Below are 16,870 nucleotides of genomic sequence, written 5' to 3' on the forward strand. Positions count from 1 at the left end.
CCAAAGACAATATATACAAACTTTACAATCTCTATTTGTTAATAAAATAATCATTAGTACAAATAGCTTAATATCTTGTGTTCCTTGTCTCATGAAAAAAATCTAGGGTATTTGTCATTTAATCCAGTTGTGGCTGAGAGCTTCACTATTAATGTTTTTTAGGAACATGTTATATAGGATGTAAATTTTGCACTAACCAACTGTTGTGTAAATTTTTCTGATTATGTAAGTAAAAGCATGAGATTCTGAAGTCTGGAGTCTAATGTGTTTATCTTATACCAAATTCCACAAAACTGGCCAATGTCTAATCACATTTTTTCTAGCAGACAGATACTGACTAAATTGGATTAATGTGTACTTTGTTTCCTTTACTGTGGTTCAGTTTACCAATTTCTCTTTGTCAATGGAGTCCATGACATGGTTCAATTCCTCTTTGCTTTTTCCCTTTATGCAGATTTTCTCATCTCCTATCCTGATTCACTTCCCAGGATGTCTGCTTTGTGAAGTCATAATTTAAAAATGACTATATCCAATCTTGTCAGAAATATGAACAGCAATGCTGTTTGGATTCTACCCAAAGTATTAACAGAATACTCCTCTGTATTCCATTGCTAAAAAGTTCTGGAAAGGTCATATGATCTTATGCTTCATTTTAAAATTTCTTTACAAGTTCAAAAGCCAGATTTTAATGAAGCGAGGCCCAGTATCCACAAGCACCGCCTTAATGTAGCATTTCAACACACCCCGTTACTCCTTAGTTTATGCATGATGTACTCCACCAGCATTCCCTCTGGCATGGCAGCACGGCCCGACAGCTGCTTAATGAGCCCAGCCAAAAGGGAAGGGACGTGTCCCTACCAGCTTGGAAGAGACTTACTTCTCTATCCTCAGCAGGGAGCTGCTGCTGCCACTGAGGAAGAAATGCCTCTTCCCCCTGCCAGGCAACTCCATACATGAGTCCTGAGGCCCTGGCTGAGTGGTGCTCATTAAGCAACTGTGATACTGTGTTGCCACACAGCTGAGAGGGAACACTGAGCTCTACTTATGTATAAGCACAGACCTACCCATTATTACCCTGAACGTGAGTTTTATGTTGACAAGAGCATACAAAGTGGAGTCCACAGAACCTCCATTTTGTTTAAGGAATGCTTTCTCCCTCAGATGCAGCTTCCCGCCAAAACCACAGCTTTGTGCACATGACCCCAGCTATGCACCCATCCCTGAACCATGTGCACTTGGTCCTAACAGCTGCACTCAGCCCCAACATCACTGCACTCATTCCTAAAAAGTACACTCACTCCACTCAGTTGCACAAGGCCCTAATTCTGCACCCAGCCCATTAACATCTTTTTCCCACCACAGAGCCTGTATAAGCTCTGACCTAAGAGAGTTTGGGTTGGTTCCTCTGGTTTCTTTGATCTTTCCAAGTTCCTGTGGTTCCAATCCTTTTCCCTGTCATCTTTAGATTAATGGTTTTGATTTGGTGAGGCCTTGGTTTTGACTTGGTGAGGCCTTGGTTTTGACTCATCAGCCACCTTGCGTGTGGGAATGCCCCACGTGGAGGGTACTTGGCTAGAGTCGTTGGACTGAGACTGGACTTACCATCTACTACCACTTAACTTCTGGACTGGATGGTTTAGCCAGAGGGTGACCAGTACCGTATCCTGAGGAGCCATTCTCCAAGCAATTGAGGGTCCTTCCAGCATTCTTCTGCCAAGAAGCGAGGATTATCGCTTCAGGGGATCTCCCCACTTGTCCTCCTTCAAGGCTTCCAATTAGCCACGAAGTAGAAGGTTGCGGGCACTGATTGCCACATATTTTGTAAAGTATACCTTTCTTTGTATTGGGATCTTTCCTATCTGCTTGGTTTCTAGAGATAGGGTGGGTGAGTTGTGTTTATTATTCCTATTTGTGCTGTTAATTCAAAATACATGGTTTGGCCCCAAACTCTGGCTTGCCTGATTATTGGGTCCATAAATAGCCGGTCATAAAGATACAGATTACCAGGTGAACCTCGCTTCTGACTCTGGGATCAGTTACATCTAGTCAGAACAGGTCTAATTCCACTCTAAGTTAATGCGTTACATTGTTCCCAGTGTAACAGTTTGGCGACCACAGCACATCCTGGTAAGGATTTTATGGTCCTTGTCAGGTTCTGTCTGGCTTACTCAGACTTTTATAAGTAGTGCCGTAGCACAAACAGAAATAATTAATGGTACGGTCCATCGACTCAGGGAGGGAATTCCCCCAAGGCCCTATCTTTTTCTCCCCATTCTAAATCCGGAAGTGACTACAGTTTGGCGAAACTGAGGACACTCCTCCCCAATGCAGGCCACCCGGTAGCTGAGGTTCCCGACCTTGCTGACTGGCAGGTTCAGCCCTTCCTGGTGGTTCAGGTCCGTGCGGCAAGCAGGCGTGCACCTATTTTTGGGGTAATCCGGCCATTGCCGTGGTGATTTAAACCCCTTTTGCAGGGTTTTTTTTTTTTTTAAGACACTGTACCTTAACCCTTTTCTCTCCCTTAATTGGTTTTGTAATTGTATAGTGAGAACCACAGGCAGGTCTTGAAGTTCAGACCTAGCCAATAACCTGTTTTCTCAGTTAAATCTAGTACGGATTGGGTAAGCAATCTGGACAGGAAAGATGTCTGCTCCCCAGCTTTTTGACAGCCACGGCTGGAGACCTGTATATAATAAAAACACCTTGGAGTCTGCTGTTAATCTTTTTGGTAAAGAATCTAACCCTTGGGTGGAAGAATCTTTCAAAGGGGAAGATTCTTTGGTTAAGTTTGGGGAACTGTGGGAAAAATATAACAACCCCACACCAAAAAGCAATATCAAAAATGGACCCTGCTTTATGGTTTCACAATGGTGAGCCGGGAGCTGGCAGCTCAAATTAAAGTATTAAGAACTTTACATGATAAAACCACTCACCACGTTAACAACATTAGAAAGCCAGCTTAAACAAATGATTGATGATATAGAGTCGAAGTGTTATCACTGTAATTTATGGAAATGTATAATTGGGCTGGAGTTTATTTGGATTTTAAAATGGAGTCTGTGGGTCAGCCTTGTTGGTATACAATCCTGTCAGCCTAACCAAAGGAGGGTGGCGAGGGGTTTCTCTGTCTAAAGATTCCCACCCCTTACAGGGTTGCACTCATTACCAAATGCTTTGCACCCATCCCAAAAGAGCTGCACACGATCCAAAAAGCTTTGCATACTGCCCAAATGGTGTTGCACTCAGCTCTACTAACATCTTCCCGCCTTTTTGTCTATAAATAGCCTAGCTGTGATTCAGGGCGGGTTCAGTCTTTTGGGTTCAGCTTGTGTCATTTTGTAGGTATGCTATTGGTATGTTTTACTGTTTGTCATTAAATGTCATTAAATGTATGGAAGAGTGATTGAATAGTGTGACCATATGGATGTAGGTAATGGTTGTCCTGCCAGTGGGATTAGTTTCCTGTGGAGAAGTCCCGTGTAAACAATAGCCCAGCACAGGGTTGGCTACTGAGGGTTTACTTGACACCCTATTGGATTAACATGTGAAGAGTGGAAGGCCCTTCGCTAAGGAGTCCCGATATCTGCACCTGCCAGGCAAGAGGAGTATCATCGTGGGATTGCCTCACTGTTCCTCTGCCGAGGCTTCCTATTAGCCAGAGCATAGAGGTCACGACCTCTGAAACCTGTTTTCAATCACGTGGATGTAATGTATACCTTGTGTATTGGGGATATTCTATCATCTTTTCTTCTGGGATAGGGTGGGCAAACTGATATTTCACGTGTTGACCGTTTCAGATTCTTTACAATATATGGTTTGGCCCCATATCTTGTCTCCGACTCATTTGTCTTAAAACCCATACCCGATGATAGATACGGCCTCGGGCGATCCCATCTTCTGGGACAATTAACATCTGAATGTCAGGGTGTGCCTAATTAGATCTCTTAATTAATCATTACTGCGTCCCAGGGTAACAGAAGGATACCTTAATACAAGGTTTAAATGTAAAAATATCACAATTGGAGATCAAAATATCCGAATTATGTCTCAAAAATGATCAGGCAGAGGAGGTCATATTGGAACAAAATGCGTAGCTTAATGACTCACAGGTAACAGTTAGACAGCTCTTAAAAGAGGCCAATAACATCAGAACTGTGGGAGATCACACTCATGCCAACAGAACATTAGTAAGCTGCTGCAGCAGCTCAGAATGCCTAAGGGAGTGGTGGCAGCCATCCAGCCACAATTTAACCATGTAAATTGGCTGGGAGATGAAGTAAAAAGCTAAAATTGTGGTCCATCAGTGCTCTACCTTCCTATCAAGGAGGGGTGGAGAAATCTGAATAAATGGCACCAATCACTACCACAAAAGTAACAGTACCCAGGGCAAAATCAACCTGTGGTGAAACAAGAACAGAAGGTTCTCACTCCCGAGCAGGCAAGAGCTCTCCATAAAAATATGGGGCCTTGCAATAAAGAGAGGGTGTTAAATTGGCTGGCCTGGCTTTGTGTCACCCCAAATTTAGGGCCAGAAGATGTGGTGATTTTGCTTAAAGAGTGCATGCCAGTAGAAGAATTTCTCTCTCTACCTTACCAAGTAATTAATAATCCTAACATAGAGCATATAATCCTAATGTAGAGCAACTTTATATAAGTCTGTCTATCATTTATACTTTCCACATGAGGACATTTTAGGCAAGTTATATATGAACCAGCAAGGGGAAGGAGAGAAACCGGATCAATATATTATAAGAAAGAAATTGTTATATCTATTGGCAGGGCTCGGTATTCAGAGGGATGACAGGTTGGACTGTGACACTCCCCAGTTGAGGAATATTTGCTACCAAGGCTTGCTGCCAGCTATCAAACTGGCACTAGGTACCTTTGATTACCTTACTGCTCCCTTCCTTGTTATGGAAGAGAAGCTAAGAGAAATTCATGAGCTGCAGCAGCTCGCTACTGTGGGATTTAAGCAGCACCTTAAGAAGATCTCTGCATTGAATGATGAATTCCAGCAAGGAGTCATGCCACCTAAATATGAGCTGAAATTTAAGGAGAACAAAATTAACAGGGCTGGTTTCCCATCTAGAACGTTAGTTGGCAAGAGGGAAGATATCTTTGTAACTCGTAGAGTCTTGGCTTGCCATGGGAAAAGATTAAGGCAATGGACATGGACACTGTGTTTAAGGAGTTAATGCATTGGGAAGGAAAAACCGTGAAGGTTAACAAAACGCCATTTTGTGTTAAACAACCAGTATGTACGGAACCGCCATTTTGCAATCCCTCTTCCAGGTCTTGTAAGTGCCGCCATTTTGATTCCGACGATGAGAACCAGGATATGAAGTGAAGGGGTCGAGCTTCCTAGCCCCTGAAAATGGATACAATAACAACATTGTCCTTTGATTTATAAGGAAGACCTGTTATAGACATTGAATACCATGGGAAGTTCAGAACAATCAAGCAACAAGCATTAGTGGACACTGGGACATCTAATAGCCTAATTTGTCCTAAACAATCGCCATCTATTAAAACCACAACTATTGATCATGTCAAGACCTTACAATGGAAAATCTTCAATAGTGCCATTTATCAAGGATGTGCAGTACAGAATAGGCTCTCTATGGACAAGTAATACCCTAGGATTGCAAGAATTAGATAACATCAGTATTATAGGTATTGATATAATCAGAAAATGTGGGCTAATAATTGATTTACCCAATAAGTGTATCTACCAAACAACCAATGCTGAAGAAGCTGGGACCATAATATTCCCATCCCACAGTTTGAGAGTGATCAAGACATGCCAGGAAATTGAGATGCCTACATGGGAACCCGATGTGCAAGCCATAGTAAATCAACATATTACCGCTTTCGCACAACATAAATTAAGTTGTGGAAAGGTAAATCAGTCCATTTTGGTGCACGGTCTGGACATGAAACCAATAAAACAGTACCAATTTCCAATGGAAACTCAGAAGGGGATAGAAAATACAATTCAATCATTACTCTCACAAGGAGTCACTGTGAGGTGCAATAGCCCATGTAACTCTCCCATATGGCCGGTGAAGAAGGCTGACAGGAAATCATGGAGACTGACGGTGGATTTTTGGGAACTGAACAAGGTAATCCCTAGAGTGGCTCTGGTTGTAGCAAAATACCTGGAGATTATCGCCCAAATTTCTAGTGGGGCTTGATGGTTCACCGTCCTTAACATTTCTAATGCATTCTTCTCCATTCCCCTGCAGCAAGAATCATGGTATAAATTTGCCTTCACCTTTCTAAATCAACAGTTCACTTTTACCCATGTGCCACCGGGGTTCCACAACGCACCCACAATTTGTCATTGGATCATCTCTAACCTGTGGAGGAATTTGAAATATGCGAAACATGTGGTGAGCTATGTGGATGACATTTTAATAGCTACCGAGGACAGAGAGACCCACTTGAAATCTCTCAATGAAGTTCTGGGTACGTTAAAGAAGGTGGGATTTTTAATCAATCCATTGAAGGCCCAGCTAGTCCAGCAAAAGGTCTCTTATTTAGAAGTGGAATTGGGGCAAGAAGGCTGGAAGCCAGACCAGGAAAGAGTAAAAACAATATCCAACTTACCTGCTCCTAGTGATGTCCATGGTTTGAGAATATTTCTTAGATTACTAGGCTATAGTAGAGATTTTATAGAAAATTTCAGCTTAAAGGCTAAACCTCTTTATAAGCTATTGAAGAAATCTCAGCCATGAAAGTGGAGTAATGTGGAACAAGAAGCTTTTGTACAGTTGAAGACTGCCTTGATGCAGGCACCAGCTCTGACATACCTGGATCCCAATAAAGAATTTAATTTACAAATGTCAACTGGGAAGGAAGCTATTGGAGTGGTGCTGATACAGATGAGAGGGACTACAGTTAAACCTGTCGCATACAGATCCAGGACCTTGTCCGAGGTAGAACAACAATATAGCAGCTGTGAAAAGGAGGTACTAGCACTTGTTTGGGCATTACAACACTGGGAATATTTAGTAGGAATGGCTCCTATAGTACTGAAAACTTGCCATACACCAGTAAGGTATATAATAACTGGCAGAATCAATAACGGACAAGTGAGCCATCCCAGAATAGCCTAGTGGACATTAGCCTTGATGAACCATCAAATTAAGGTGGAACCCTCTAAATCATATAATATTGTACCAGCCCTATTTTGTAGTCCTGTTACCTCTAATATTATCAATAATCATGAGTGTCCTATTCCTGAAAATAAATCACCTGAAGAAACATCACCGTTTGAACTGATAACCACATACGAGTTAATCAAAGAATATATGCCAAATGGTATATGGGCGGTGGATGGAAGTTGCCATAGACACAATGGCCAATTGGCAGCGGGAGCAGCAGCCTTACATGTTGCCTCAAAAACAGAAGCATTAAAACCAATCAACGTTACCTCTGTACAGGCCACCGAAATTGTTGCAGTGATATTAGCCCTAGAAAACAGCCCATCAAATGATAACATCACAATCTGTACGGATTCTGATTGGGTGCTTCGAGCTCTGCAGTAGCATGGTAGCCACAAATCAACTCTGACGTGGAGCACTTTGTTCAGAATTGTCTAAGATGTGCACAGAATAACCAGAAACATGACCCCCATAGCAAACCTATTCAACACCAGCCATGGGATAGAATCCAGATTGATTTCATAGGACCATTACATAAGTCCTCCAAAGGAAATGTGTATTGCCTCGTGGCTGTGGACCCTTTTACTAAATGGACTGAGGCGATTCCCGTGAAAAAATGCACCGCAAAAACAACAGCGAGAATAGTCTTAAATGACATCATCTCTCGGTTTGATCTCCCAAAGGTGATAGACAGCGACCAGGGGTCGCTGTCTATCACTTTACCAGAGAAATCACTAGACAGATATGCATCTTAAAAGATGGAAAGCTAAAGATCAAACCCCACCATTAGTCCAAGATCAACAAGTGCTTGAAAACCTCCCAATTTCATATTATAGGTTTAAACTATTTAATATATAAACAATTCTATCCTTCAATGGATATTTACCATTACATTTCCAAGATGATTTTATAAACTGTGATTAAGTACTATAATAGTCCTCCTCATAAAAATTAAGACTAACCCGAGCAATGAAGTTTTAACACTTGAAATATTACAAAAAATTATACATACATTACACTTGTCTTTTCTTAAAGGAAAATATAAAACTTCACTGACACAATGTTAATTCTAGAGGCAGTCTTGAATTTGTTTATGATCTTACTCTTTTCTACATTGTTTAATGCCTTAATAGCAATAAGTTAATACAGAAAATTTAATATATTAACACTTAGAAAAAACTTTACAGCTGTGTAGTTTTTCCATCATCCTGTGATACTAATGATGCATGTACACACACAGACAAACACATATTTTGCATTATGGCCACTGATTTTGAAGTTCAGAATGTGCATTCTTTTTTCATATCAGAACTTCCAGTTTTTTTGTACTTGTCAGCATAGTAATCAGAGTCACACCTGATAGATAGGTCAGAAGGAGTAACATAAACCTTTCCATTGTCTACAGTAACCTTGTGAGTCCTTTGCTTTATCCCCTTTGATCGCCATTTTGGTGTTGGGGATGGAGCTGTAGGGTTTATTGCTTGATATAATCCTTCTCCTGTTGCCAAAGTAATTTTATACTTGTGCCAAGGGCAAATAATGCAAGGCTGTCCATTGATATCCTGGGGAAAAAAATTAAGACAACCCACTGAAATCTGACTCTTCTCTATAAATTAACAGCTTTTTAGGCTACTTGTAATGCCTTGTACTGCCATGGCAGGAACATCATGTTCTGTTTTTTTTTAAATAGCAACTGGAATACCAAATTAGATGACTGGTCTGGTCCATCCAGTGTAACCTATTTCCAACAATGGCCAATGTCAAAAGATTCAAAGAAAGCCCCCAAATCCCCCAACTGTCAATACTCTTATCATAATGGGATGTGTGTATATGGATGATGGGATTCTTTCGGACTCAAGATAATCATCATCTTAGGCTCTAATCATAATAGTTTAATTTATATTTTTATCCATATGACTGGAGATGTTTTACAGTAGAGTCAGTATTAGTCGACCTTCGGTAATCTGACATTCTGCTTTATCCGACCCTGCAGCTCCCGGGGACAAAGCGGTGCCAGCAGGAGCAGGAGCAGCATCAGCGGCTCCAGGGCGTGGGCTGGGAAAATGGCCCCGCTCGCTCTCCTGGAGCCGCTGATGCCTGCAGCTTCCTGGGACAAAGCGGCGCCAGCAGGAGTGGCATCAGCGGCTCCATGAGAGCAACGGGGCAGCGAGCAGGGCAGGCGCCCGGGAGCTGCAGGGAGGGAAGGGGTCAGGGCCAGGCAGGGATGGGACCAAGCGGCCCAGGCTACAGTAGAGTCCCTATCATCTGACATTTTTGGTAATCCGACCACCTATCTGTCTCGTTTAGGTCAGATGATAGGGACTCTACTCTCCTTACATTCTAATAAACACTATGTCTCTTTATGATGTATAAAGCATGCTATCAATGTTTTGTAATGTAAGTATGTCTATGAATCATTTATTAGACATCTACTAGTCTATTTATCTGAAAAAGTACCTGGACTTGGCCTCCTGACTCTCAAGCCAGCAAGTGGTTGGAAGCATTGTGAAAATGGACAAATTAAGGGCAGTTAAAGAGAGTGTTCCATTGTAGAAAGGGCCAAATTTTACTTTCCTTTACACCAGTATAAACCCAAAGTAACCTCACTGATTTCAGAATTATTGCAGTGTTACTAAGAACACTATGTAGCCCAATGTGGAAGAGCAATATAAAAATCTGTACTAATATAAAAGGAGAGGCATCCGTCACTCCATCTGTTACAGAGAATATTTTAGAAGACTTGAGAAGTTTCTAGGGAGGGGCAGGCCGTCAGCCCCACCCCTTTTGCTGAGGCTCTATCCCAACCACAGGGAGGGGATGAGGAGCAGCAGCACATGCGTACCCCAGTATTCCTGGGACAGCAGAGAGGGAAGAGCCCGAGCCTCCCCACCCCTGGGAGTAACAGGGAGGGAGGAGGCCCTGCAGCCCAAGCTGGCTCCAGCCACCCCAGCCCTGGGAAGGGAGGCAGCTGCACAGCCTGAGTCTGCCCAAGCCTCCCCACCCTCACCCCTTGGAACAGCGTGGAGGGAGGAGGCCACATGTACATCTACCATCACAAAGGGATGGGTAATGCTACTTAGGATTAAAATATTTTAAATAATTTAATGTGTCATTTTTAGAATATTTACATACCTCTATCTCTCCAAGATGTAAAGGACCTCCTGCATCTAAAAAATGGTGGAATATGGAATTACAGTCACATCACAACTCACACTGGATTAATTTAAAATTGTTAACATGATGAGTACAAACAATCTTACGGTAGCAACCACAGTCCATAGCATAAAATTTCCCTTCATGGTAGAAAATGACAACTTCTCTGTCATGGACACTGGCTATTATTCTTTGTGACTGTTTTATTTCCTCTTCTTTACCAACACATACAGGAGCATTAGGCTCCATTTTATGAGGTGTTTCGACTGAGCTGTGCAAATCCATGTCCTTTAATTAAAAGAAAAGCCATTTTATAAAAAAATTAAAGTTTAGGTTTTCTCCACAAGGACACTTTGGATATCAAGTCATTCATAAAGATATTATGTACCTAAAATACCATAAGCAAAAGTTTTGATAAAAATAATTTGTACTATATTAATAAAACGTCTTGCTTCATTACAAGTGTATTAGATAATAAGTACCATGGAATTTGTTCTTTTAAGAATTTGAATGGTTAACCATTTAACTGATAACTAGATGGGTGAATCTTAACTGGTGGAGGCTGCAGCAGCTCCCCGCTTCCGCTTGCCTTGCAGGAGAGCTGTGGCTCAAAGCTCAGCTTACTCTTCCCCACAGTGAAGAGCCCACTGTGGCACTTCAGCCCCTTGGCCCACCAGGTGAGTTGGAGCACCAGTGCCAGCTTCCCATTATTTGTGGGGGATGGAAGGTGGGCCCGAGCCTCACGGACCAGATCCGGTTTGCAGGTAGTGTTCCCTGTAAGTTGGTGCTTGAGTGTCCTCTCAGCACAGATTTAAATGCTGCCCAGCTAATTAGCAGAGTGCCCTTGTCATGATTGAAACAAATACAGGACTACGTAGCACTTTAAAGACTAACAAGATGGTTTATTAGATGATGAGCTTTCGTGGGCCAGACCCACTTCCTCAGATCAAACAGTGGAAGAAAATAGTCACAACCATATATACCAAAGGATACAATTAAAAAAATGAACAAATATGAAAAGGACAAATCAAATTTCAGAACAGAAGCGGGATGCGGGGGGAGGGGAGGCAAATGTCTGTGAGCTAATAAGAGGTGATAATTGGGGAGGCTATCTTTGTAATGGGTAAGATAGCCAGAGTCTTTTTTGAGACCCATGCGTAGAGTGTTGAATTTTAGCATGAATGACAGTTCAGAGGATTCCCTTTCAAGTGCAGATTTAAAAGGCTTCTGAAGCAGGATGCAGGTAATTAAGTCATTGAGACAGTGTCCTTTCTGATTGAAATGGTAAGAAACTGTTTTTTCTTTGTGATCCTGTCTAATATCTGTTTTGTGGGCATTGATCCTTTGGCGAAGTGTCTGAGACGTTTGTCCAATGTACAAAGCAGACGGACACTTCCAGCACATGATAGCATAGATTATATTTCTGGAGGCGCAGGAATATGTATTCTTGATCTTATAACTCACTTGGTTAGGTCCAATAATGGTATCAGCAGAGTGAATATGTGGACAAAGCTGGCAACGGGGTTTATTGCAAGGGAAGGTACCAGGGTTGGTATTAGTGTGGTATGTCCTGTCGTTGTTGGTAAGAATCATCTTGAGGTTAGGTGGTTGTCTATAGGAGACTATGGGTCTGTCTCCCAGAGCCTCTTGGAGTTTAGTATCCTGTTCCAGTATAGGCTGTAGTTTATTGATAATGTGTTGGACAGGTTTAAGTTGGGGGCTGTAGGTGATGACAAGTGGTGTTCTATTGTTGGTTTTCTTGGGTCTGTCTTGAAGTAGATGGTTTCTAGGTATTCGTCTGGCTCTTTCAATTTGCTTTTTTAGTTCTTCGGGTGAGTAGTTGAGGTTTATAAATGCTTGGTAGAGATCCTGAAGTTTCTGGTCTCTGTCAGTGGGATTAGAGCAGACGCGGTTGTATCGAAGGGCTTGGCTATAGATGATGGATCGTATGGTGTGTGCTGGATGGGAGCTGGAAGCATGTAGGTAACTGTATGAGTCAGTGGGTTTTCTGTAGAGGGTGGTGTCTAATATTCCATTGTTGATTTGTACTGTGGTGTCCAGGAAATGGATCTCTCGTGTATAATGGTCCAAGCTGAGGTTGATGGTGGGGTGTAGGTTGTTGAAATCTCTGTGGAATGTCTCCAGTGTCTCTTGGCCATGCGTCCAGATCATAAAGATGTCATCGATGTAGCGTAGGTAGAGAAGGGGCAAAAGGGGACGGGAGTTGAGGAAACGTTGTTCTAGGTCAGCCATAAAGATATTAGCATACTGTGGGGCCATGCGTGTACCCATGGCTGTGCCGCTGATCTGGAGGTACAAGTTGTTCTCAAACTGGAAATAATTGTGGGTAAGAACAAAGTTACATAGGTCTGCTATCAGGTTGGCAGTGGTGTCCTCTGGGATAGTGTTTCTAATTGCTTGTAATCCGTATTCATGTGGGATATTGGTGTACAGAGCTTCTACATCCATGGTGGCAAGGATGATGTTATTGGGGAGGTTATCGATGTTTTGTAGTTTCCTTAGGAAGTCAGTAGTGTCTCGGAGATAGCTGGGGGTGTTGGTTGCGTAGGGTTTGAGGAGAGAGTCTACATAGCTGGATAGGCCAGTAGTGAGCGTGCCAATACCAGAGATGATGGGACGTCCGACCAGATCCCCTACCCACTTCTGCACCCAATTTTCCACTGTTAGCCCTGCACCCAGTGGGGCCAACAGCCACGTTGGGCCCTGGGGCAAGGTGAAAGGAACCAGATCCACACCCCCCAAAGAGGTGGAGCTGAGGGCAGTCAGACCTTAGCGCCACCCAGACTGTGGTGTTTCTTCCTCCCCCAGCCCTCAAAGCTGTGTGGAGTGGCACATCCTGTGCTTCTGCAGCAGTTCAAAGAAGTTCCAGTGCCTTTTGAGTGGCCCAGCCCCAGGGCAATTGCCCTCTTTGCTCCTCCCCCACATCAGCGGTCCTGCCTGCACCCTACTTCCCACCCAAAACCCACACCACCACTCCCTCCTGCACCTATTTTGTCAACATGGTTGGTTGGCTGGTGATCCTCAGAAAGGTTTGCACTGAGTGGGTTGGGCCACAGACCAAAAGTTTAAGAACTACTGATATAGGAGTATCTCCAAAAGCAAACAAAAACCAGCCCTCCCTATAAACAAAAGCAAATGAGCTAAAACTACTTTTTAGACAATGTCAGAGTTGGGGACATACACTGATTTAAAATAATACAAGTGTTAAGGTTTACCTGCAAAAGAAAAACAAAATTAAAAAAATGTCTTCATATGTACTGAGACGAATTGAGGGGGGGAGAAGGAGTAACCAAAATGGGACAGAATCAAACTCTAAAGAGGGTAAAAGCAATTTAGCTCCTTAACGTAAGTCACATCAATACCTTAGATCCATGCTAGAACATGACAGAGATGAAGAATGGATGAAGGGACGAAGTTTCAAATTAACAAGTGCAGCACCAGTTCTATAGCTCCATCACATCCCACACCCGTTCTGTTCTCATATGTATCAATTCTTTAAGTTCGTCTTTATTGAAAAAGGTTTTCTGAAACACAGAGGAATTGGTCTTAGCAGCACAAAAAAGGCTGAAATGAATGTTGGCAGAACCGATAAGAGGAAGGCTGAGGCTGGGCTGATAACAGAACACGAGAGATTTCTGAAAGTTGTTTTCTTCTTTACTCCTTATAAATAATTCTCATATCTGCCTTCTCCAGATGTATCTTGGAGTCATATTCTTTTAAAACAAGCCAATTAGCCTGTCATAAAACGGGATTTTCAGGTCTCTCCTCCCCGTTGGCTGTCTTTCCTGAGCCTCCCGTCTCTCACTGCGTCTCTCTCTCCCTCTTTCTTCTCCTCCTACTGCCTCCCTCTCTCTCTCTTCTCCTCCCCCTCCTGCCTCTCACTCGGGGGACCGTGGAGCCCAAATGGCCTTTTGGGCTCCACACTCCCCGTGCTGTATGGGGAGCGTGGAGCCCAAACAGCCGCTTGCACCACTTGCTTCCACGCGGCGGCCTGGCTGAGTGGCACAGAAGTCAGCCGAGCGCCACGGCGGGAGGCGAAGGGGGGAAGACGGTGACATTCACGGCCAGGGGGCAGGGCCTGGAGCCGCTGTCATGCCGCACGTCACCACCTCACTCCCTTTCCCGCCATGGCGCTCAGCTGACATCTGCACCACTCAGCCAGGCCGCCACGGGGAAGCAAGCGGCCGTTTGGGCCCCGCACTCCCCATGCAGCACGGGCCACCCAGAGGGAACAGTCAGCATTTCAGCGTTACAGACTCACAGACACTGGGCTACTATATATATGATGTGTATACGTTCTTATGACATTCCTATGGCCATTCATGCATGGCAAGCAAATCATTCTCCATCAAATATTCCTGCAGTCCCTGCAACTAGTAGAAATACCCCCATGGCACTTTCCAGACTTTTTACGAGCTGATTATGCATAAATCAAATAACTTTACAGCTCTTTCAGGCAGTTCAACCACCCCAGTTACAGCTCAGCCCATGTTTTTATTTCTAATTAAGAGTTTATATTAATTATTAGAGTCTCAGGAATACATTAACTTGAGCAGTGCTCATTCCGCTTTCACAGCTAGCTTTGTTAGGCAGGGAATTGTAAGCTCCTGATTTCTATTACTGATTCTAAATGTAACATTTTCAAACATACTGATCGTAACGACACAGGAGCGCACACTGGGTTCCTCCCCCCGCGCCGTCATACCTCTTCCGATACGTCACAGACAGAAACCCCACTGCGCCGCCGCAGCAGCAGCCTCAGAGGCCACCCCGCAAAGAAAACTACAACCCCCAGCAAGCACCGCGCAAGGTGACCCTCATAACCCGTTTAGAAGAGCTCGCGCCAAGCGTTCTCCGTCAGTAGAAAACAACTGTCACGTACCCCTGGATGCGTCCGGCAACAGCGGCCGACCCTGCCAACGGCCGGCGAGGAGCGCTTCAGCCAAAGGTGCCGCGGAGAAGCACGTGACAAGAGAACTCTAGGCCGGCGCAGCACTGAGCGTCATGTGACACGTGACGAGCTCGTACCTGCGCGTCACGCGAGGGACGCCGGAGGATGGAGCGGGTCTGCATTACCCCCTGGCGGGGAGGCCGGCACTGCAGTGCGCGTGGGCAGGTGCTGAGCGCTTTGGAGACCGGCAGCCGTGGGGATCTCATCCGGCCGGTGGAGCAAGTGAGGAGGGGGTAGCTCCACGCCCCGGAAGGGGTGGGGCCTCTGGCGGAAAGAGCGGGAACCTGTAGCCTGCTCTCAGGGCCAGCTGGCAAGCGCCTGCTTTCGGTGCTCCAGCCGTTAAGGGGCTGCTGCTGCAGTAAAGGCGGCCAGGAACTCTGAGCCAACTGGTGACTTGCCCTGCTCTCTCCATCCTCCTTTGGCTGAACAGGGAGCTGGTGCAATAGTGTAACCAGAATGGGACAGGTGTGCGTGGGCAATGAAGTGGAGAAGGGGGATTGGGAGCAATGGGAGCCTTGGAAGAAAGGAAAGGATACACATTTTACTACAGTAATATTTTAGTAATGGCCTCTTCTGCAAGTGGAGATAATATTTTGTTGTTCCACTTTATTCATAATAGGCAATGTCCTGGAAAATTCAGATGAGTTCTTTACCACCAGACACTTGGATCATTCCCCTCTGGTTTGTCATACTTGGAAGCATTAAACCAGAACCCTAGATATAATTTAATTCAGCACCCACCATACACACAATTTGAACACAAGAGACCTGCTTTGGAAGAAAATTAAAAGGTTAAGAGAAAAAAAAAACCTAATTCAGAGATGACATAGAGCACTGTTTCTTAAATTCTTTGAGATCATGGAACACAAAACAATATTTTTGTGTAACATCTATGAAAATTTTCTTCAAAACAAAAAAATTTTTGTCAGACAAAAAAAGACAAAAAGAAGTAACAAAAACAAGAGGTCACAGCATACCTGTGAGTTGCTCACGGAACACCAGTGTTCTGCGGAACATAGTTTAAGAAACACTGACATAGAGGGCAAGCATAACTATCCAGGTTACACAGAATATAAACATAAATATAAATATAATCTCAGACTTTACACTTCTATATTAGGTAAAATCCTTTGTCTAGTACAAAGAAAACCAAGAGTAGGAATAAATGGTCAGTTTTCACAATAAAAGTAAAAAGTGGCATTCCTATGGATCTGTACTGGGACCAGTGCCATTCAAAATATTCAGTAATGATTTGGAAAAGGGGAAATGGTGAGGTAGAAAATTTGTGCGTGCTACAAAATTATTCCAGATAGGCTAACTGTGACGAGGCTAACTGTGACGAGTTATAAAAGGATCTCACAAACTGGGTGATGGAGAAAGAAAATGGCAAATAAAATGCAATATTGATAAATGCAAAGTAATGCACATTGGAAAACAATCCCAACTATCCATTCAATAGCATCTAAATTAGCTGTTACCATTCAAGAAAGATATTTTTGGAGTCATGGGGATATTTCTCTGAAAAAATCCAGTGTGTGCAGTGTCAGTCAAAAAAGTAAACAGAACGTAGGAACCATTA

At 43.6% G+C, this 16,870-nt stretch overlaps 2 protein-coding genes and 1 long non-coding RNA gene across 10 annotated transcripts in view; 1 reads left to right on the top strand and 2 right to left on the bottom strand.

Annotated features, from left to right (window-relative positions):
• The window catches only part of RHOBTB3 (Rho related BTB domain containing 3), a 139,067-nt gene extending 123,565 nt beyond the window's left edge, over positions 1-15,502 (bottom strand). For 2 of the 6 annotated variants that reach the window (XM_075932112.2, XM_089779318.1), the window contains exon 1: positions 15,223-15,349. Coding sequence is in view for 1 of the 6 variants with exons in the window: in XM_014571316.4 (XP_014426802.2) it covers positions 13,703-13,713 (11 nt within the window). In the remaining 5 variants the exon portion in view is untranslated. The other 4 variants (XM_075932113.2, XM_014571319.4, XM_014571317.4 and 1 more) reach the window with 4 other exon arrangements.
• On the bottom strand, positions 54-15,497 carry RFESD (Rieske Fe-S domain containing). 3 transcript variants are annotated; one of them, XM_075932123.2, is made up of 4 exons: positions 15,369-15,497; positions 10,427-10,607; positions 10,299-10,333; positions 54-8,728 (listed from the first exon to the last, which is right to left on the bottom strand). In XM_075932123.2, the coding sequence occupies exons 1-4, from the start codon at positions 15,495-15,497 to the stop codon at positions 8,447-8,449; spliced, it is 627 nt and encodes a 208-aa protein (XP_075788238.2). In that variant the 3' UTR covers positions 54-8,446. The 3 variants fall into 3 exon arrangements, with proteins under 3 accessions (XP_075788238.2, XP_075788239.2, XP_014426809.3); XM_075932124.2 differs by lacking the exon at positions 15,369-15,497 and adding an exon at positions 15,223-15,358; XM_014571323.4 differs by lacking the exon at positions 15,369-15,497 and adding an exon at positions 13,703-13,842.
• LOC149524168 (uncharacterized) overlaps positions 15,380-16,870 on the top strand; it is a 46,273-nt gene continuing 44,782 nt past the window's right edge. Inside the window, exon 1 of the long non-coding RNA XR_016349901.1 lies at positions 15,380-15,513. This is a non-coding gene — a long non-coding RNA (uncharacterized LOC149524168). The remainder of the gene's footprint in view (positions 15,514-16,870) is intronic.

Source organism: Pelodiscus sinensis, chromosome 6 (genome assembly GCF_052426305.1).
Source record: "Pelodiscus sinensis isolate ZL-2025 chromosome 6, ASM5242630v1, whole genome shotgun sequence".
NCBI classification, from domain to species: domain Eukaryota; kingdom Metazoa; phylum Chordata; order Testudines; family Trionychidae; genus Pelodiscus; species Pelodiscus sinensis.